Here is a 23,091-nt window from a genome sequence, read left to right as displayed (position 1 = left end):
TGTCGCCGCGACATTGCATTAAAATGCAATAACGGGCGATCAAAAGAACGTATCTACACCAAAATGGTATCATTAAAAATGCCAGCTCGGCACGCAAAATATAAGCCCTCACCTGACCCGAGATCACGAAAATTGGAGACGCTACAGGTATCGGAAAATCGTGCAATTTTTTTTTTTTTTAGCAAATTTTGGAATTTTTTTTCACCACTTAGATAAAAAATAATCTAGACATGTTAGGTGTCTATGAACTCGTAATGACCTGGAGAATCATAATGGCAGGTTAGTTTTAGCATTTGGTGAACCTAGCAAAAAAGCCAAACAAAAAACAAGTGTGAGATTGCACTTTTTTTTGCAATTTCATCACACTTGGAATTTGTTTGCCGTTTGCTGTTAAAGGGTATGGTAAAACCAATGGTATCGCTCAAAAGTACATCTCGTCCCACAAAAAATAAGCCCTCACATGGCCATATTGACGGAAAAATAAAAAAGTTATGGCTCTGGGAAGGAGGGGAGCAAAAAACGAAAACTAAAAAATGGAAAAAGCTCCGGGGGTGAAGGGGTTAAGTTAGTCTTCAATGTGGCTACGATGCCATCATTTGCACCAAATTTATCAACTTGTCTCATGGTCTTAAGGTATTAGGCTTCGGTCTTGAAATGTTACTCTACCCCCTTTTTACTTTTTAAAAAGTCACAATTCATAAATCTGACTACAACCTCAATAGTATAGGTAACCATGCCCACTTTTGTAGAGAACAATGTCAAATTGCAAAAAAGTGGCTAATTTTTGCACAAAAATTGCACATTTTGAAACAGTTTTCTGTAGTTAAAAAGTGGCAAAGTCTTAATACACGCCTTATGATGTGATGATGTAAAAAAGGGAAGAATTACAATCACATTGTTCTACTCAAATATCAACAGCTAAAAAAAAAAGCAGACATCTTTTTTTCTTTCGAAGACCCTGGGAAAACCTCTACAGTCTCTGTAAGGGCTGTCCCACACGTCCAGATAATTCCGGTACCGGAAAAAATCGGTACCGGAGTTATCCATGTCCGTGTGCCCGTGAGCTCATGTAGGCCATACGTGCGGCACACGTGTGTCGCCCGTGTGCCGAGTGGGTACCACACGGAGCGTGTGGTACCCACACGTGTGGTACACTGCATCGTGCTGAAGCCGCAATTCATATCTTCTGTGCAGCAGCGTTTGCTGCATAGAAGATATGAATAATAGTGTTTAAAATAAAGATCTATGTGTCCAACGCCCCCCCACCCCCTGTGCGCCCCCCGCTGTTCTGAAAATACTCACCCGCTTCCCTCGTTGGCTGTCGATGCTTCCTGGTCTGACCGCGCCTTCTACTGTATGCGGTCACGTGGGGCCGCTCATTTACAGTCATGAATAGGCGGCTCCACCCCTATGGGAGGTGGAGCCGCCTATTCATGACTCTAATCGGCAACCCCACGTGACCGTATACAGTAGAAGGGGCGGCCAGCACAGGAAGCATCGACAGCCAATGAGGGAAGCGGGTGAGTATTTTCAGAACAGCGGGGGGGGCGCACAGGGGGTGGGGGGGCGGCGGACACATAGATCTTTATTTTAAACACTATTATTCATATCTTCTATGCAGCAAACGCTGCTGCACAGAAGATATGAATCGCGGCTTCAGCACCATGTGGGGGGGACAGCGCTTACTGTAGCGCTGTCTCCTGCACGCCACACGGACTGCACACGGAGAAGGTCCGTGTGTGGTCCGTGTTTTACACGGACCCATTGACTTTAATGGGTCCGTGTAATACGTGCGCTCCCACGAACACTGACATGTCTCAGTGTTTGGCACACGGAGACACGGTCCGCAAAAAATCAATGATATCTGCACAGATGCATTGATTTTAATGGGTCTACGTGTGTCAGTGGCTCCGGTACGTGAGGAAACTGTCACCTCACGCACCGGAGCCACTGACGTGTGAAACCGGCCTAAGGCTTATGTGACATGTATTACCATATATTCCCAGCTGTTACACTGAAAACCCCGAAAAGTAGCCAATAAAGAGGAGCTACATCCTTTCATGTAGGAATTACTATGACCAGGTATGAAGAAGAATTGACATCTATGACCAAATGTAAGAAAACAGTGTGTTTATTGTTTTACCAGCATGTTACCTGTTTCTTCAAATGCCAAATCAAAGACTTAAAGATCATACATAGAAAATTTACAACCCAATGAAACACACATTAAAAACAGCAGACCATGGGAGATATATTATTGCAGTACAGGTTGCATAGTGTATTGCTGGCACCAATTTATTTTTTAGATATTGGAAACAGGTCATTGAGATCAAATGAATACAATAATGCATACTGTCAGCAGAAACGGACTTAAATTTCGAGAAAAAAGTTAAAATGGTTTTTCAATTAATTACCCAGTTCAGCAATCATGGAACAGTTCAGTGATGTGACAAAGTACTCATTTTATTAGGTGGCCGAGGTCCAAAAAAATCTCCAGCTTATAATTTTAGCCAAAGTCCAACCGATGAGGATTCATTTCCAAGTCAAAATGTGCTGTTTTACACCGGCTAAAAAAATATTGTAAGACTCTTCTTAAAATTGTGTTTTGAAATACAAATTTGCTTCCCAACACATTTTGTGATTTTAGTATCTAAATCCTTTCAAAACTACCGGCAGAAAGTCCCCAGTTGATATAAAATGCACGGCTAATATACAGCGGCTTACAAAAGTCCCTCATTGACAGTCTCGGCTATATTCCTGGCAAGTGGATTTTGACGCAGCTACCGACAGGTACAGTTTTCCATCTGGACAGACACAGATTTCGTAGAGTTCCTGAGAGCTGTCAGCTGAGTTAGTCTTTGTACCTTGAGGAAGTTTGGGTAAAATTATTTTTTCAGCATCCAACACTACCTATGTTAAAAGAGAAGACAAGTGTTACAATGGGAATCACCATACTCATTAGGTAACAGCAGATATCTCAATATGGAATATTTCAATTTTTAACCCCTTCTTCACTGTCAATTTATGTCCTATACCAGTGCTCCCCAACTCCGGTCCTCAAGAGCCACCAACAGGTCATGTTTTCAGGATTTCCCTAGTATTGCCCAGGTGATGGAATTCTTGCCTTTCCACGTAGCGCAATGATCACCTGGGCAATACTAAGGAAATCCTGAAAACATGACTTGTTGGTGGCTCTTGAGGAACAGAGTTGGGGAACACTGTCCTATACGCATGTATATCAGGGTTACTCTAAAGGGAATCTCGTTAGATTCACAATGCCCAAACCACGGACAGCATGAATCCTAGAATGGTAGAGTAGAAAGGGACCTCCAGGGTCATCTGGTCCAACCCCCTGATCAATGCAGGACTCACTAAACCATCTCAGACAGATGTCTGTCCAGCCTCTGTTTGAAGATTTCCATTGAAGGAGAACTCACGACCTCTCGTGTCAGCCTGTTCCACTCATTGATCATCCTCACTGTCAAAAAGTTTTTTTTGAATGAATCAGACATTGGCTTGCTACCAGGTATGTTTTACTCTCAAACACTGAAGCATTTCACAAAAAAATATAGTTTGAAATTGGATGGAGACTATAGGACGAGACTGGGCTAGTCCGCATCGCCCCAGGCCGGCATCTCCCCAGTTGGTTGGCAGGTTTCTCCCTGGCCAGATCTTCAAACTAGGTGTTCTCTGAGTAAACCATGACTGGATGCAATTGTGCAGTCTGGTTTCGATTCATGCTGCCCTTGGAGGTTCAGATTGCAATGTATAGCCTGAAAACATAAGAGTTGTCCTGTTTAGAAAATCCATTCTACAAACTATAGGGAGCCTTTCAAGACCACCATCTCTTGATCAGAGTGGAGAAATGATACAAAGGGTATCTCTCCCCTTGGAGGACCTAGTCTATCCTGCATTAAAGGGAATCTATCTGTGGGTTTTGGCTATGTAATCCGACAGCAGCATGATGTAGAGACAAAGACCCTGATCCCAGCGATGTCACTTAGCTTACTGGGTGCAGCAGCTGTGATAGAATTAGTTTTCTCTGCTGCAGATCTAGCAGAGCTCGGAATGCTGAGCTGTGTATAAATCCATCCACACCACTGATCGGCAGCTTTCTGTGTACATTTTATAGTGACAGAAAGCTGCTAATCAGTGGTGGGGGTGGGGATGGACCAGAAGGCACCAGGCAGCTTGTCCTGGTGTAGTTTTTATAGAATTTTTGTTTTTCTGATGTAGATGTAGAAGAGCAAAGTCTTCTGTGTATAACCCCACCCACCCCTGACTGGCAACTTCCTGTGTACATTATGAATGGTCAGCAAGCTGCCAATCAGTGGAAAGGGCGGGGTTACACAATTTAGCTGGACTGCCTGGCACAAGACACCTAGTCCTCTAGTGATAATCTCCTGCTGATAAAATATTGATTGTATTGAAACTACAGCGCACAGCTTAGTAAGTGACATATCGTTGCAATCATGGTCTCAGTTCCTACATTCTGCTGCTCTCAGATTAGTCAAGGTGCAAAATCCAAGGAGTAGCACAGATTTGAAGTTGGAGAGCAACAGAAAGATTTGCTTCCTGGTTCTGTGTTTGTGTAATGGAGAGATGGAAGAAGAAAGCAAAATAAGAGCCTGTTATGGTCATTTCTCCCCCTGTTCGGACTCCAGGAGGCCAACAGGAACTTTTCTTCATGTTATTCTCTTATCCATAAGTCAGTGTTCATATTATAGGAAGATACTTTTTCTACTTACGGATTGACATGATAAGCATTTACACGTCTAATTGACCCCTTACTTATCATTCTGATAGCACAAATGTGGGCATCTTATATTAGCCATATACATATGACTGACATGCAAAACACGTAAAAAAAATAAATAAAAAAGTTTACGACAACCGCATAAGTCTTTGCATTGAGCCAGGAAAATTGTTTTCAAAGCAAAAAATACTGGACTTTTCGCCGAAAGACGTTTTTTTTTTCCAGGACATTATAAATAATGACATTTTAGAAGGCGATATCCCAGTGTGACTTCTGCAGGGCTTCATAATGGCCACAATACTATCATTTTACAGTGTGAACATAAAAAGTGTCAAGTGCCTTGTTCATCCTGGAAATGATTGATGGCTTTGTAGAGCGCACTGGATGCACAGCGCTAGGATGATTTATATCGGCTAATGGCATATATTTTGGTAAGAAAACTGTCTGTATGGAAAAGTGTATTTTAATTAATAAAGGGAGTAATCTGTATGGATAATTGAGATAAGCAATGGATATGGTAATTGCATGCAAAGCCGAACTTGAAATATGAAATATATTATTTTTTTTAATTTGTACATTAAAATTCTTGTCTCGTTTTCTCATGCACATATTAGTAAACTGCTTGGATATGACTCAGATATTAGCTGTGCATTTATTTTATTGTATTCCAGCTCTTTACATGGGACCAGGTACATGTAGGTACTATCAGCAGGTAGTACTAGTGCGCATGGTATGCATGAGGCCCTATAACAGATCATTTGGGCTCAGAAGTAAATTTAGACGCATAGACATCGATTCATCAAGATTGGGGTTCACGCTAGTTGATGGGGGGGGGCGTGATAGAGTCAGAGGTGCCTGAATCATTAACTCCAGTCATGGATGATACAGGAAAGATAAATATCTTGGTACCGTGTTAGCCAGTAGATAGAAAAACATTTAGAATTGAGAGTCCTCAGTGGTTGATACCTTTTAATGGCTAACTGAAAAGATGGTAACAAACTGCAAGCTTTCGAGACTACACAGGTCTCTTCATCAGGCAAAGACTAAAACAAATTCTGAAGAATCACATATTTATGCACAACATAGCACATAACATAGCACATTTGTGCTATGTTGTGCATAAATATGTGATTCTTCAGAATTTCTTTTAGTCTTTGCCTGATGAAGGGACCTGAGTAGTCTCGAAAGCTTGCAGTTTGTTACCATCTTTTCAGTTAGCCATTAAAAGGTATCAACCACTGAGGACTCTCAATTCTAAATATTTTTCCAGTCATGGAGTCAATTTTGGTAAAAGTTATTCCACAGTTTGTCCTTTAAGGGATTGTCCACTACCAGGACAATATGTCCTATTGGGACGTAGTGGGACTGGGCGTGAAGCCAAAGCTCATCTACTTTAGAGAGGTGGTCCACTGCAAGGACAACCCCTTCTTGAAATAAATGTTTGACCGCGATAAAATAAAAAAACTATACTCACCTCCCATGCTGGCACAGTTCCAGAGGTGTCAGTACTTGCGGCCCCGAAGCTCTGGTGCAGTGGAATAACACGTGGTGCCTGGCGCTCAATCAATGCCACCGTCACTGTCCCCGCCTTCTGTCGAATTGAACATGAAGATGAAGTTCGGGCTGCAGCTGATCTCAGACTTCCTCTTCATATTCAATCTGTCCAAAGGCGACCACGTGTCATTCCACCGCACCAGAGCTCCAGGACTGCGAGTGCTGACACCGCTGGAATGGTGCCAGCATTGGAAGTGAGTATAGTTTTTTTTTATTGTACCGCGGCCATTTATTTCAAGATGGAGTTGTCATTGCAGTGGACAACCCCTCTAAATTGGATGAGCTGTGGATTCACACCCAGTCCCACTACCCAAAACCACAGTGAAAAAAAACAAAAGTTGCAAAATTTTTGCATACCGCAGAGTTTTTCAAGGCGATTTACACCAGAATTCTGGCGTGATGGCTTTAATGAATTGGGGCCACACGATTCTAGGATCCGTTCACCAATGAACTTTAGCGGTTGTCTGCAATCTAAATTGAAGCTGTCACCTTGGAAAATGCTGTTAACCTACAGATATATGGTTAATCTGCAGATATATAGCCTTCCAATGCTGCTTGGCAGCCTTACTAACTTACTTACGTGTGGCTACCAGGAGAAAATTAACTAGTTTCCTTATTACTATGAGCCGCCAGCTTTTTGTCATGGGGTCATGCACTACAGTCACCGCTCATAGTCCTGCTCACTACACTGTAAGCGGCAACTGTCAGCACATCCCAGCACTTTCACTGACAGCTCACACAGATGCGCTGCAGAGCCAGCTGTCAAGAATATGTTGGGGGTTATAGAAACAGGAAATAAATTGTCCAACTAAATACAGAGTTACCAAAATTTTATTGACTTTCTATGGTTCCAGTGGAGACAGGTGTTCCGTTAGCCTGTAGAAGTGAAATGGTGGGCACGCATGCGCACTACCACCTCATGTAGGACCCCCTTTCAATCAATAAGTGGGGGTCTCATCACCTATCCTCTGGACCATGGACATGTCTCTCCTAAATAACCTGCCTATCCTAATATGACATAAAGAACACAAATCCCAATCAACACTTTGCGGAGAATCACTCGTCCCCCTGAACCTACAGGAAAGATTTTCCCCTTTTTCTTATTGTCTAAATTAGTTATGAAAATTACAAACCATTCCATCGTTACTGTGAAATTTAATATCTCTCCGTGAAATAGCCTCAATTTCACCAGTCTGAGCCTTGATATAAACTCCTTTCGGGGCGTCCATGCTCAAAGACCGGGTGGGCGATTCCAGTCTGAAAGAATAATAACAAGTTGTACATGAATTTATAATATACTACATATGTCATTCACTTTATCTCCTAGAGGCAAACAAGCTCAGAATTGTTCATTAGGTTGACATAGAAGGAAGATCGAAAAGCAGCTCCTCTCATGTATTGCTGTTTAGCCATGTTACAAAAAAATGACAGCACCATAAAAAACCTGTTATGCCATACATAATATTGAATACCTACTTACCTCCTTACAAGAATTGAAAAGGGGTTAGTCCCTGTGGAGACACGGGGGTCAGCAGGTGCTATGGTCCACTAGCCGAAACCGCGTGGACCAGGGCACATCCCACTGAACACCCGCTCTCCTTTCCCCGTGGGCGTAATACTACTCAGACAAGACAGGGTGAGAGCAAAACAGTGTGGCAATACGTTATTGAACCACAAAACAGGCAAATAACACACAGAATAGTCCCAGCAAAATCCCCTAAATGGTGCAAAATTACAAAATCCTGCCCTTCCGCTGACTCGACAGGATAAGAGCAGCTGTGACTTCAGAGTTTCCAGGGCCAACTACCCCACCTGTGGCATGCACAGAAAGGAAGTAATGAGAAGCTTAGGAAGATGACAGTCCATGGAGGTACAAGGGCAGTTGACCAGAGGGTGGCAATCTGGCTTCTCCAAACATTTCCATGGGGCTCAGGTGATCAGAGGGTCCAAATCCCGACTACCCCAAATGTATCCATGGGGCTCAGGTGACCGGTGGGTCCAAATCCTGACTACCCCAAACATATCCATGGTTCACCGATGGTCAATGGAGCAGATCTGTATTCTATCAGCTGGGGCCATGGTCCCCTAAGCTGGCATCCTGTTGAATGACAAGTCTGTATCCCTTATGATGGAGCCATAATATCTTGGCTGCTGTCCTGTAGAGAGTCTCTGGTTCTTTTGATGTTTGGATGTCTGGATGTATTTCTGTCTGATGTTACGGTGGCATATATATTCTTTTTATAGTTAACAACTGTCCTTCAAAACAGCATCCTGTTTTTCCTCCTATGTTTTGAAATTCAACAAGTTAGCTGGTCTGGAGAATGTGTAATCAACATATCTGCAAACTTCTTTGTTCATTTATCCTGCATCTCTAGTCATCCAGGATAACAGCACAATATGTTACATCAAATGTCAACCAACAAGTCAATATTACAGGCTTATACGAACAAAAGTCTGTGTTTTCTTGACCAACCAGAAAGAAACACATATGATCAAAAGTCAACATGTAGGTAACAGTCAATGACTCCTGGGTTAATGAAAATAGATGTCTGATTAATTAAGATAAAATGCTGTGTTGCCACAGTCCCTTGCAGGCAATTTGCTATAAAAGCTAAGAGGTCAGTTCCTTTACATCCTCACCCATGGATGCCAAATCTCCTTCCTAGAGTTGCTACCTTCTTGCATCCAGCATTAAGTAGTGTGAATTTTGAAGAGTAGCTGCAGAGGGTGAGGAATAAAGTTGAGTTTGGATGGAGGTACAGTGGTCACCAATAGTGATGAGCGAACATGCTCGGATAAGGTGAGTGACTTTGGCATGCTTGAAAATTATGTTTGAGTCCCTGCGCCTGCATGCCTCACGGCTGTTCAACAGCCGCAACACATGCAAGGATTGCCTAACAAACATATTTTTTTCATCATGTCGAAGACACTCGGCACACGAGCATGCCCGGATAACACCTTATCTGAGCACGTTCGCTCATCTCTATTTACCACCTCTCTTTCTATATCGCCAATACACTGTCCAGGCCATCACCCTACATGACATGTGAAAGCCCCTCCAGAGGGCATTGAACATATCGACCATGAATTTGATTCATGAGCAATCCTCATTTTCCCCAACATCTGGGGAACCATCAAGGTGCCTACATTTATGTTAAATATGGAAACATGGAGAAGCCATATATTTAATACGAAGATCAGACAAGATCTTGTCCCGGTAGTTAAGGATAGCCTTCCCTAAAGCTTACTTTCAGTCCCTGACACTACACATTAGCCTTCATGAAACTGGCCATGTACATAGAACCTTAGCTGAACTCACACTGCAGCTACAAAGAGTTAAATTGTTCCATATTCAGCTGTATATAACACATTACACCATTTTCTAAAAGCCATCAGGTTTTGGGTTTTTTGGGGGGGTCCAATCCAATAAATGAATTCCCTTTGTGTAAATATTGCTTATATTTTATCATTTCCACTTATTTGTTTCCAACCCAGTCTCAAAGTTTGAGATTACGTTGACCTTTTTTAGCAGACTTCGAAAGACTCTACAAAGAACTGTAACTTACAAAGATCAAGAAACATGTCATGTACCATTCTCCTGCTGAAAAGAATAGATAGACGAGGAGGTTCAGTCTTTCAATTTCTATGGCTGAAGAGCATGACAGGAACCAAAAGGTCACTGCTAAAATACTAAAGTCAGCCAAACACTCTTAAAAAACCCCACCATTATTGATAGCAGAGATGCCACCCTTAGAAAATCCCTCCTTATAAGAATTATATCACACCTAATTGTACATTGTATTTTTGATCACCAAGAATCCAAAAATGTCCAGTCAATTCACAAGACGGGATACTAAAAATAATATTAACACAAGATTTCTTAACATTTCACGGTTCCTCTGAATGTGACATCTTTTCTCCTAACTAACAGACTGTTTGCCATTCTTTGGCCGCCTACTCAATTAGTACTCTTCAGGAATGAGACGTTTTACCTTACCAGACACAATAATACGATCACAGCAATTGATTTATCCCGAGTTCTATGACACTCCTGTTGCAATAAAGCATCTGCTGTGACACGAGAGTCGGCACATAAAAATGTCAAGTAAAATTCAGTAGCTGCGTAAAAGCTGTAAAATTAGAGCACAGAAATAAAAATAAGACAAACTCTGATCAAGACAAAAATCTCCAATAAATAACCATTTACACTGCAGCTGCTGAATTCCACCTTGCACTTGTTGGCAGAGACTTGGAGCAGACAGAGAGGAAATGAACATGAGTGGTCATTAAGGGAAGTTATTACTCTACGGAACTCAAGTAGTAAGAAAATAACTGCTGATGCTAAGGAGGTCACAATGTGACCAGCATGAAGATTTCCTTATGACAATGATCAAGCAATAATGAAATTGCATTATTAGTTTTCATAGAAAACTGATAGCAGAAAAAAACACACATGGTTTATCTAGCCTATTATTTTTATTATTATTATTATCTTACGATAGTTGCATGAAATAAATAAGTTTGTAAAGCACCAGAACTTCCCCAATTGTTTCCTTTATTAAATTGTGCAAAAAAAAAGGCAAATATAGGAACATTTTGGATGTATCTTGGGAGTAAATTAAAACTTTAATGAGTTTTACAGGGTAAGTCAAAACAGCAAATTTATAACGCTGAGGTACAACATCAAAACAGTCGTACAATGCAGTCAATGTTCGCAATACACATTTATAATAAAAACTATTTGAAACGGTCTTTTCGAACTTCACGGCATAACCAAATATAAGGGGAGAAGAGACGAAGGTAGAAATGAGGGAAATATAGAAAAGGGAGAAGAGGACGGTAAGGAAAACCAGACTTGGGGGAGAACCAGGGAAGGAGTGGAACGGGAGGAGAGTAAGAGGGGAGTGAGATACCTAAGAAAGAGGGAAAGGGAGAAGAGAGAAGAGATTCTTACCTAGATGGATATCAGTCTATTATTTATATGGAAGGAAAACTATAAAAAGATATGGGAACAGAAGACCTCAACCAAGGAGTTAATCAAGTGTTTAATTCTTGTGACTCTATGATGATGATCCAAGGAGCCCAAGTGTCTAAGACTTTGTCCATCGTACATGAGGCTTGAGCATTTAGTTCCTACATACTGAGGGTGTCATTTTTTAGTACGAGTAGGAGGTTCGCTTTGTTTACAAAGTCTAGGAATCAATATCCTAGCTGCCGATAAGAGGTTTCTAAGTAGACCTCCTTTAAAATCAGTAGCCAGAATGTTGCTAATGGATGGAGGGGTTAAGGCCATAGATGGATGTACCTTGGTTATGGAGATTTTATAGAACAGTTCAAATATTGCTTCATATAAACTGTCTTATAATGAGCCATGACCAACAGATATGGGAATAAGAACCTGTCTCATTGAGACATCTCCAGCAAGTAGCTGAGGCCTAGGGTAATATTGTATGCATAGTCAGGGGGGCATCGGTACTACCTAGATAGTATTTTATAGTTCCTCTACTGTGATAATGAGCAAACTGAGAACTTGTACGTGAGAATGAGTAATTTGTAATGTTCCTCTTTCCAACTTTTCCTCCCATTTTGCGAAGAAGGGAGAATGGGGGGGGGGGAACTGCATTAGAAGTCTGGTCATCCTGAAAAATCCCATACATTAATGAGATGATGTAACCTGGAGGATCCTTCAGTAGGCATAGACCTTCAAAGAGAGTGACAGGCCTAAAAATATTAGTTTGTGCTGACATAGACTTTAAAAAACTCCAAAATTGCAAACAAACCCACAATGCTGGAGGAATATTAGAATTAGGGAAAAAAGTATGTAGGGGTGTAGTACAGGGGTCACACAAGAAATCATGTAGGATAGGACGTTGATCTTTGGATTTGTTAAAAAAGGTTAGCCTATTGAGGACAGGTTGGAATGAGGGGTTATGATAGAGGGGAGTGTCAAAGGACCTGGAGTAGAGGAGTGGTGGAATAGTTTATTGCCTTGTTAGAGGAAAATTGAAAGGTATTTGGTGAGGGATGAGAGGGTATTAATGTTTGCATTAGTATTGGTTGTTGTCCATATTGCTGCAAGGGGGTGTTATATGGATTGCAACGTTTCTATTTCAACCCATTTCTTGGTTGTGACATGGTGGAATAAATCTAAGATGCATGTACTTCAAGAAGCACAGCTATAGAGGAGGAAATCTGGGAGGGCCGCCACACCTGACTGTTTAGCTTTGCTCACTAAATGGTAAGACAACCAAGGACATTTATGGGCCCAGATAAATCTAGTTATAACTGTTTTAAGGCAGGAAAAGAAGGAGGTGGGCTAATAAAGGGGTATTGGCTGGAAGATGTATAATAAGCGGGATAGGAGGTCCAATTTAATTGCGTTGATTCTTCCGAACCATGATAACTGGAGCGTATTCTACTTTTCAAGATCCAACTCTGTTTTGCGTAATGCGCATAGAAATTGGTACTTTATACTTGAGAAGGATCTGGTGTTATTTTAATACCTAAATAAATAAGGAAATTTATTTGCCAGTGAAAGGTAAAGGAAGAACCAACTTGGCAAATAATGTTGAGGGAAGTGAGATATTGAGAATTTCAGACTTGTGGGAGTTCACCTTGAAACTGCTAAGGGAGCCAAATTGGTGTAATTCAGGTATAATGTTTGGTAAACTAGTAATAGGGGAGGATATGTAGAGAAGTTTGTGCTCTTTTATTCGGATAGTGATGAGCGAATATACTCGTTGCTCGGGAAAGTACATGTGGGGGTTGCCTGGTTGCTAGGGAATCCCCACGTGTAATCAAGCTGGCTAATAGCTGTAAAGCATTCAGCTGAGGCGATGAAAATTAATCTCCGAACACTAAAAAATACTCAGAGGTCGCCCGAGCGTGCTCGGGAAAACCCGAGCAACGAGTACACTCGCTCATCACTAATAGGGACGCCTTTGATCAAGATGTTGTTTCGAAGGGCCGCTGCTAAATGTTCCATAATTAGTATATACAATAAAGGGGATAGAGGGCATCCCTAACGAGTGTCGTTATGTAATTGGAAAGCCTGGAAAAGTGATCCATGAAATTTAACTTGGGCTCAGAAAGAGGTATAGAGGGCAAATATTCTGTATAGCATGACCCCTTGCAGACCACGGCTCCGAAGAGCCTGAAGCATGAATTCCCAGTGCCCCTGTCAAAGGCTTTCTCGGCATCAATTGACAGAATGCACATGGACCAAGGAGATCTGGTCCTCCTATCTGTGAGATATGTAGTTCGGACGGTGCTAGCTCTGCCTTCACGACCGGGTACAAACCCTTTCTGGTCTTTATTTATCACCGAGAGCATTTTGCGTATCATTAGACATCCGCACTGATCAAAGATATGGGGCGGTAGATGCTACAAAGTGAGGGATCTTTCCTAGGTTTGGGGAGAACTGTAATATGTGTCATAAGGGATTGGGGTGGAAATGATCCCCCTGAAGAAATATGGTTACACATTGATAATAATAAAACACTCAGTGAATACAAACATAGTTTATAAAATCCGACAGTATAACCATCTGGGCCTGGACTCTTTTCAGGTTTAAGTTAGACAGAATATCCTGGGTACTATGTACTTTTCTCCCTTCTGAGTTATTAATAAAGGGGATGGAGGTGGTTAAAGTGCGTGGGTGCAGTGCTTTTGATAGTAATGTGCTGCTTCTGTTATCTAAGTGGTTAAGCAACTTCTATCGAGTTCTCTTATGCATGATTTCTGGTCTAGAATGGCTAGGAGTTTATGGTGGGTGGTAGAGAGTTTAGAGTAAGTAGATGGGGATGAATGACCCTTAAGTTAGTATTCTAATATAGTGATTTGGAATGCGAGAGAAGCTACCTCCTCAGCAAGTTTCTTTTTTAAGGTGTGTGTCCTACAAGATAGGAATACAGGACACTTTTATGTGCCTCCCATTTGATAGAGGGGCAGTAGGGTCACTGTCATGGTCAGATAGAAAGTTCTGTACAGCTTGCTTGAGATCTGTGATGCAAAGAGTATCTTGGAGAAGATTCTTGTTGATTCATGTGTAACTGGGCCTCACAAGAGAACCTAGATGCAAGGAAAAATACACTGCTCCAAAAAATAAAGGGAACACTAAAATACCACATCCTAGATATCTCTGAATGAAATATTCCAGTTGCAAATTTTTATTCATTGCATAGTGGAATGTGTTCAGAACAATAAAACATAACAATTATCAATGTAAATCAAAATGAATATCCAATGGAGGTCTGGATTTGGAATGATACTCAAAATTAAAGTGGAAAATCAAATTGCAGGCTGATCCAACTTCAGTGGAAATGCCTCATGACAAGGAAAAGATGCTCAGTATTGTGTGTGGCCTCCACGTGCCTGTATGACCTCCCTGCTGTACAACGCCTGGGCATGCTCCTGATGAGGCAGCGGATGGTCTCCTGAGGGATCTCCTCCCAGACCTGGACTAAAGCATCCGCCAACTCCTGGACAGTCTGTGGTGCAACGTGACGTTGGTGGATGGAGTGAGACATGATGTCCCAGATGTGCACATTCAGATTCAGGTCTGGGGAACAGGCGGGCCAGTCCATAGCTTCAATGCCTTCATCTTGCAGGAACTGCTGACACTCTCCAGCCACATGAGGTCTGGCATTTTCCTGCATTAGGAGGAACCCAGGGCCAACCGCACCAGCATATTGTCTCACAAGGGGTCTGAGGATCTCATCTCAGTACCTAATGGCAGTCAGGCTACCTCTGGTGAGCACATGGAGAGCTGTGCGGCCCTCCAAAGAAATGCCACCCTACACCATTACTGACCCACTGCCAAACCGGTCATGCTGAAGGATGTTGCAGGCAGAAGATCGCTCTCCACGGCATCTCCAGACTCTGTCACGTCTGTCACATTTGCTCAGTGTGAACCTGCTTTCATCTGTGAAGAGCACAGGGCGCCAGTGGCGAATTTGCCAATTCTGTTGTTCTGTGGCAAATGCCAAGCATCCTGCACGGTGTTGGGCTGTGAGCACAACCCCCATCTGTGGACGTCGGGCACTCAGACCATCCTCATGGAGTTGGTTTCTAACCGTTTGTGCAGACACATGCACATTTGTGGCCTGCTTGAGGTCATTTTGCAGGGCTCTGGCAGTGCTCCTCCTGTTCCGCCTTGCACAAAAGCTGAGGTAGCGGTCCTGCTTCTGGGTTGTTGCCCTCCTACTGCCCCCTCCAAGTCTCCTGGTGTACTGGCCTGTCTCCTGGTAGCGCCTCCAGCCTCTGGACACTACGCTGACAGACACAGCAAACCTTCTTGTCACAGCTCGCATTGATGTGCCATCCTGGATGAGCTGCACTACCTGAGCCACTTGTGTGGGTTGTAGAGTCCGTCTCATGCTACCACGAGTGTGAAACCACAACCAACATTCAAAAGTGACCAAAACATCAGCCAGAAAGCATTGGTACTGAGATGTGGTCTGTGGTCCCCACCTGCAGAACCACTCCTTTATTGAGTGTGTCTTGATAATTCCCAATAAATTCCATCTGTTGTCTATTCCATTTGCACAACAGCATGTGAAATTAATTGTCAAACAGTGTTGCTTCCTAAGTAGACAGTTTGATTTCACAGAAGTTTGATTTATTTGGAGTTATACTCTGTTGTTTAAGTGTTCCCTTTATTTTTTTGAGCAGTGTATATAAGGGCATGATAAGATCATAGTATGAACCTTATCTCCGCTTCTACGTGAAGGTCAAGAAGTGAATGAGAAATAAAGAAATAGTCTATTCTGCTATATGCAGAATGGCAAAAAAGGTTCCAGAACCAGGTGTCTCTTCATAGTATCTTCAGTATTTTACTCTCATGTCAACAAAGAAAACATCATGCGGGGACGCAGCCCCTAAACGCAGTTTAGAGGCTGCGTCCCCGCATGATGTTTTCTTTGTTGACATGAGAATAAAATACTGAAGAATTTATGAAGAGACGCCTGGTGCTGGAACTTTTTTGCTATTGCTACTGAGTGGTATCCAGCCACTTGTTCCTGGCACCTGTGTTCATTTGGATTCCAGTGAGGCACCACTAATCCCTTTCCCCGCTCCCTGTATGATGTTGGATATGCAGATTTGACTTGCGAATAAAAGCTATAATTCTTTGGTTTCTGGGTGAAGGATCCTACATCAACCAACCTCATGCTGTGTATTTGTCTTTTGAGTCCCTGTATGGATGAGGTAGAATGAGATGACCTGCCTGTAGATACATCACTTGATGGGTCATCAATGCGGAAAGTGAGATAGCCCTACCAATATCACAGAAGAGGAATCGGCAAACTCCTCCAGCATTTTCTGGCAATCTGAGCTAAATTTCTGTTGGTCTGATTAGGAGAGTACACATTAGCAATCACGAAACTATGGGAGACTTTATAACTTTATAGACTGGCTTAGCTGGTAAATCAATGAGTAATTGATCTCAAACTCAACTCTGCTACATCACTGAATACTCTGCTATAGCACTGGTCAGTTCTGCCTTAGCTTTGTGACAAACTCATCTCCTTTATACCACTAAGTGAACTCTACTGTACTGCTGCCAACTTTGGACTAGACTCTGTGACCAACTCAGCAATGCCCTATTACAGAGTGAACTCGTCTGTTCCACTGCCATTCCTGCATTGAAGTTCTGCTAATTCAGCAACGGTACTTAAAGGGGTTGTCTAGTAAAAACAAGTTAACTGCTATCCTCAGAAGAGTTTATGGCTTGCTGATCAGTGGGGTTCCAACTGCTGGAACCTGCACTGACCAGCAAAATGGGAAACTTTCATCCCTTTTACAAAATGAATGCATGTCAGCCGCTCCATTCATTTTCTATGGAGTTGCTAGAAAAAGCTGAACACAATGTTTGGAGGCTTCTTGGGGAATTAATGGAGCAGTGATTGAGCATGCACACTTCTATTTCATTGTAATAGGGATAAAAGTACCCCATTCTGACTATTGGCATGGGTCCCAGTGGTCAGAATCCTACCGATCAATAATTTATCACCTATCCTTGAGATAGGTGATCACTGATGACTTGTTTTCACCAGAGAACCTCTTTAAACTCTCCTTCATTGCTGGTGCTTCCCTGCCTAAGAACTTCTTCTGTAACTCAGCTATGGTCCATCAGTTCTTCATCACTGAGTCTCCTCTGCTTTTTTGTGGACTACTACTTAGTCGTACATGGTGACCTTTTCTCAACAGTGCTTCCTAGGCATCTCGTGATTCCTGTTTTCCTTCCCTTTTGCCGTTCCTCCACCAGAAACCAGATCATATCGTATCGTATCAGTCCGTGTTACATAATTGCTCAATGGACTTCAAAGATCCACGTCACCAGGTGAGACATAACAGTATATTATAGATGACCATCAGCACATCTCAAAAGATTTCTCATGTCTCCAGTCCTGTTGATGGTGTCAGGAGGAACAGTTGTGGGGAATTTTATTTATTTGCATCTGTTTTTCCTTATTACTGGATTACTTATGAAAGTAAAGAGATTTAGGTACCAGGTATATAATTAGAAATTGCTGTTTATATAAAGTCAACTTTTCACTTTACTATCTTAATGATTTTTATTGCCCAGAAACAACATCTTAGTAAACATCTATCGTGTACTTTGAGGTCACAGTATCTGCAAAATAGAAAAGCAAAACTCCACACAAAGAACAGGTAATAGCTGGGCTACTTCAGCAGATATATGACTAGGTGATAGGGTAAAGTATTATTAGCCGACCTTACTTCAATAATGCAGTGATTCAATCATGAGATAATTAGAAAAAGACAAAGGCCTAAATAAAGTGCAGTAATTCCATTTGTCAGGGTGCAGATGTTGTCATACGTCTTAAGTAATGTTAATTATCCTTCCAGATAACATTGGCGCAGAAACACAGCGACTTTGCCTTGAACAAGACATGGACAATACTTGATTTATAGTCAGCGCTGTCACAGACCATAACGCTTTCAGCAAGACTATCCTCAGTGGCCTCTTCCTGCTTGAAGGGTGTCGGACTATTTTCAAGGTATATTGAACCCCTTGCCAGGACAAAGTGGAGACTGAAACTTTTCACCAATAGCTTTGCAGCTCGTAGGTACATATGACAACTATCTAAAGAAAATAGGTTCCATATTTTCATAAGACTAATCCTTAAATCTAGGAAATATGATGATTTTTTTTCTTTTGATATATTCCAGACCAAAGAAGTATATAATCTAAGATATAAACATGAAAGCATTAGAACCGTTAGCCTTGATGAAGGGTGTGTTGGATTAAGATGCGCCAATTCATTAGGCATGAGCGTCTTAATTAATTTGGCACATCTTGCTACTGATATGCGCCATCACAAGAAGTGTACTACTGTCAGCGTACAGTGTTGTCGTCATTTACGTATGTCAATTTTGTCGGCCTCTCTCAGCCGCACCCTGCCCAGCTCAACTGGCCAAGACTTGTGTAAAAATGCCAAGATTATTGATTTGCTTAAAAAGTTTATGAAATTTCAAACATTTTTACAGCAATTTCTGTCAAGCCATTGCATTTGGGGTGTTTAAATGGTATTGTCCACAATTAAAAAATGTGCCACTTTTGTTCACGTGTAGTTTGGGTGTTTCTTGAATGGTTCCCCTTAAAACAAGACAATCACTGACAAAATTCAATTCAAACTGTTTAACTTAGCTTTTCCTGCTCTTTTTATATAGCAGACCAGACGAAGCTTTAACAGTTGTGCTGTTTTCTACCATCCTAAGACTTGACTGAACAGAAAATAACACAGAACAAAAACGTAACATCTCTCAAACGTTCCTGGTTCCTCCCCAGAAGCCAGGCTTCAGGACTGTGTTTCTTCACTTAGGCCTCAATTGTCTAGAGTTCAATTCCTTGTGCAACACTTTGGAATTGATAAACCACACAATGAAATTACCCAGGCCAGATCACAAGTCTCCAAGTCACCAGGTCTAAGCTTCAGAAAAACTCAGCTCCACAGACAGCTTCTCTAGCCCAGGTTTGACAAGTGGTCAATGTAATACCTCACTGTCTGCCCGCCTGACAATCAGGCTTTACTTAGCAAAGCAGCCTAACAGCTTTCTGTTCAAAGATACACGTAAATATGTTGTATAAATTCTCCACACAGCTCTCTCCCCAGACCCCACATCATACCTCTTGCAACCTAGCCAAACAACCAGTCCTCGGCAGGCCTTCTGTCCACCACTGATCCTAATGTCCAATCTGCACAAGCTTCCAGCACAACACGGTATCTTCAAGGTGTTACAGTTCTTAAGCACATCTACAGCACAGGCCAGGCAACAAACAACAGCTTTAATAGGTGCTGAAAAAAGACCAGCCACACTCTTTTCCACTCTGCTATATGTATCCTGTTGTGAAATTGGATTTTGGGCTCCCCCGGTGGCCACTGGTGGAATTGAACTGGTGTGCATCATCCTCTCTGTTCACCTGTTTCCATCAGGATGTGGGAGTCGCTATTTAGCCTTGCTCCTCTGTCACTTCCATGCCGGTCAACATTGTAATCAGAAGCTTTTCTGTGCATGTTCCTGCTGCTAGACAACTCCCAGCTAAGTTGGACTTAGTCCTTGTTTGTTTTTGCATTTTGTTCCAGTTCACAGCTGTAGTTTCGTTTCTGTGTCTGGAAAGCTCTTGTGATCTGAAATTGCCACTCTGATGTTATGAGTTAATACTAGAGTCTTAAAGTAATTTCAGGATGGTATTTTGATAGGGTTTTCAGCTGACCATGAAAGTGCCCTTTCTGTCTTCCTGCTATCTAGTAAGCGGACCTCAATTTTGCTAAACCTATTTTCATACTACGTTTGTCATTTCATCTAAAATCACCGCCAATATTTGTGGGGGCCTCTGTCTGCCTTTCGGGGAAATTTCTCTAGAGGTGAGCCAGGACTATATTTTCCTCTGCCAGGATTAGTTAGTCCTCCGGCCGGCGCTGGGCGTCTAGGGATAATACGCAGGCTACGCTACCCGGCTACTGTTAGTTGTGCGGCAGGTTTAGTTCATGGTCAGATTAGTTTCCATCCTTCCAAGAGCTAGTTCTTATGTTTGCTGGGCTATGTTCTCTTGCCATTGAGAACCATAACAGTTTGACCGGCCTAAAAGGGTTAAATTAATTGACAGAGAAAGGAGAGAAAAGAGAAGTCTGCTGAAGATTTTTTTTTTTTTTTTTTTCTCTCTCAGTTCTGAGTGTGCTTGTAATTGAATCTCTTGCAAGTCTGCCTATATTGCAGCCTTTCTCTCTCTCTCTCCTTCTAATCCTGGAATGGCTCTGTGTTCACCTGTTTAAAATGGATATTCAGAGTTTAGCTGCAGGTTTGAATAATCTCACCACGAAAGTTCAAAACTTACAAGATTTTGTTGTTCATGTTCCTATATCTGAACCTAGAATTCCTTTGCCTGAATTTTTCTCGGGGAATAGATCTTGCTTTCAAAATTTCAAAAATAATTGCAAGTTGTTTTTGTCCCTGAAATCTCGCTCTGCTGGAGATCCTGCTCAGCAGGTCAGGATTGTGATTTCTTTGCTCCGGGGCGACCCTCAGGATTGGGCTTTTGCATTGGCTCCAGGGGATCCTGCGTTGCTCAATGTGGATGCGTTTTTTCTGGCCTTGGGGTTGCTTTATGAGGAACCTCAGTTAGAACTTCAGGTGGAAAAGGCCTTGATGTCCCTATCTCAGGGGCAAGACGAAGCTGAAATATACTGCCAGAAATTCCGTAAATGGGCTGTGCTTACTCAGTGGAATGAGTGCGCCCTGGCGGCGAATTTCAGAGAGGGTCTCTCTGATGCCATTAAGGATGTTATGGTGGGGTTCCCTGTGCCTGCGGGTCTGAATGAGTCCATGACAATGGCTATCCAGATCGATAGGCGTCTGCGGGAGCGCAAACCTGTGCACCATTTGGCGGTGTCTACTGAGAAGACGCCAGAGAATATGCAATGTGATAGAATTCTGTCCAGAAGTGAACGGCAGAGTTTTAGACGAAAAAATGGGTTGTGCTTCTATTGCGGTGATTCAACTCATGTTATATCAGCATGCTCTAAGCGTACTAAGAAGCTTGATAAGTCTGTTTCAATTGGCACTTTACAGTCTAAGTTTATTCTATCTGTGACCCTGATTTGTTCTTTATCATCTATTACCGCGGATGCCTATGTCGACTCTGGCGCCGCTTTGAGTCTTATGGATTGGTCCTTTGCCAAACGCTGTGGGTATGATTTGGAGCCTCTTGAAACTCCTATACCCCTGAAGGGGATTGACTCCACCCCATTGGCTAGCAATAAACCACAATACTGGACACAAGTAACTATGCGGATTAATCCGGATCACCAGGAGATTATTCGCTTTCTTGTGCTGTATAACCTACATGATGTGTTGGTGCTTGGATTGCCATGGCTGCAATCTCATAACCCAGTCCTTGACTGGAAAGCTATGTCTGTGTTAAGCTGGGGATGTAAGGGGACGCATGGGGACGTACCTGTGGTTTCCATTTCATCATCTATTCCCTCTGAGATTCCTGAATTCTTGACTGAATATCGTGACGTTTTTGAAGAACCTAAACTTGGTTCATTACCTCCGCACCGGGAGTGCGATTGTGCCATAGATTTGATTCCGGGTAGTAAATACCCTAAGGGTCGTTTATTTAATCTGTCTGTGCCTGAACATGCTGCTATGCGAGAATATATAAAGGAGTCCTTGGAAAAGGGACATATTCGTCCTTCGTCATCTCCCTTAGGAGCCGGTTTTTTCTTTGTGGCTAAGAAAGATGGCTCTTTGAGGCCGTGCATTGATTATCGGCTTTTGAATAAAATCACGGTTAAATATCAATATCCGTTGCCACTGCTGACTGATTTGTTTGCTTGCATAAAGGGGGCCAAGTGGTTCTCTAAGATAGATCTTCGTGGGGCGTATAATTTGGTGCGAATTAAGCAGGGGGATGAGTGGAAAACCGCATTTAATACGCCCGAGGGCCACTTTGAGTATTTGGTGATGCCTTTTGGTCTTTCAAATGCCCCTTCAGTCTTTCAGTCCTTTATGCATGACATTTTCCGTGATTATTTGGATAAATTTATGATTGTGTATCTGGATGATATTTTGATTTTTTCGGATGACTGGGACTCTCATGTCCAGCAGGTCAGGAGGGTTTTTCAGGTTTTGCGGTCTAATTCCTTGTGTGTGAAGGGTTCTAAGTGCGTTTTTGGGGTTCAAAAGATTTCCTTTTTGGGATATATTTTTTCCCCCTCTTCCATCGAGATGGATCCTGTCAAGGTTCGGGCTATTTGTGATTGGACGCAACCCTCTTCTCTTAAGAGTCTTCAGAAATTTTTGGGCTTTGCTAACTTTTATCGTCGATTTATTGCTGGTTTTTCTGATGTTGTTAAACCATTGACTGATTTGACTAAGAAGGGTGCTGATGTTGCTGATTGGTCCCCTGCTGCTGTGGAGGCCTTTCGGGAGCTTAAGCGCCGCTTTTCTTCCGCCCCTGTGTTGCGTCAGCCTGATGTTGCTCTTCCTTTTCAGGTTGAGGTCGACGCTTCTGAAATCGGAGCTGGGGCGGTTTTGTCGCAGAGAAGTTCCGATTGCTCCGTGATGAGACCTTGTGCTTTTTTCTCGCGTAAATTTTCGCCCGCCGAGCGGAATTATGATGTTGGGAATCGGGAGCTTTTGGCCATGAAGTGGGCTTTTGAGGAGTGGCGTCATTGGCTTGAGGGGGCTAGACATCAGGTGGTGGTATTGACTGACCACAAAAATCTAATTTATCTTGAGTCCGCCAGACG

General features: G+C 42.4%; 1 protein-coding gene across 3 annotated transcripts in view; it reads right to left on the bottom strand.

Moving 5' to 3' along the window:
- Nucleotides 1-2,115: 2,115 nt before the first annotated feature.
- Nucleotides 2,116-23,091, bottom strand: part of SGCG (sarcoglycan gamma) — a 331,065-nt gene continuing 310,089 nt past the window's right edge. For all 3 annotated transcript variants that reach the window (XM_077298386.1, XM_077298387.1, XM_077298388.1), the window contains exons 7-8: nucleotides 7,444-7,567; nucleotides 2,116-2,910 (exon numbers count right to left, since the gene is read on the bottom strand). In XM_077298386.1, coding sequence (XP_077154501.1) covers nucleotides 2,734-2,910; nucleotides 7,444-7,567 — 301 coding nt within the window. In that variant the 3' untranslated portion in view covers nucleotides 2,116-2,733. The remainder of the gene's footprint in view (nucleotides 2,911-7,443; nucleotides 7,568-23,091) is intronic.

Source organism: Ranitomeya variabilis, chromosome 3, assembly GCF_051348905.1.
Source record: "Ranitomeya variabilis isolate aRanVar5 chromosome 3, aRanVar5.hap1, whole genome shotgun sequence".
In the NCBI taxonomy this organism is placed as follows: domain Eukaryota; kingdom Metazoa; phylum Chordata; class Amphibia; order Anura; family Dendrobatidae; genus Ranitomeya; species Ranitomeya variabilis.
Note: the sequence above shows the minus strand (reverse complement) of the source record. Positions and strands in the feature narration are given on the sequence as shown.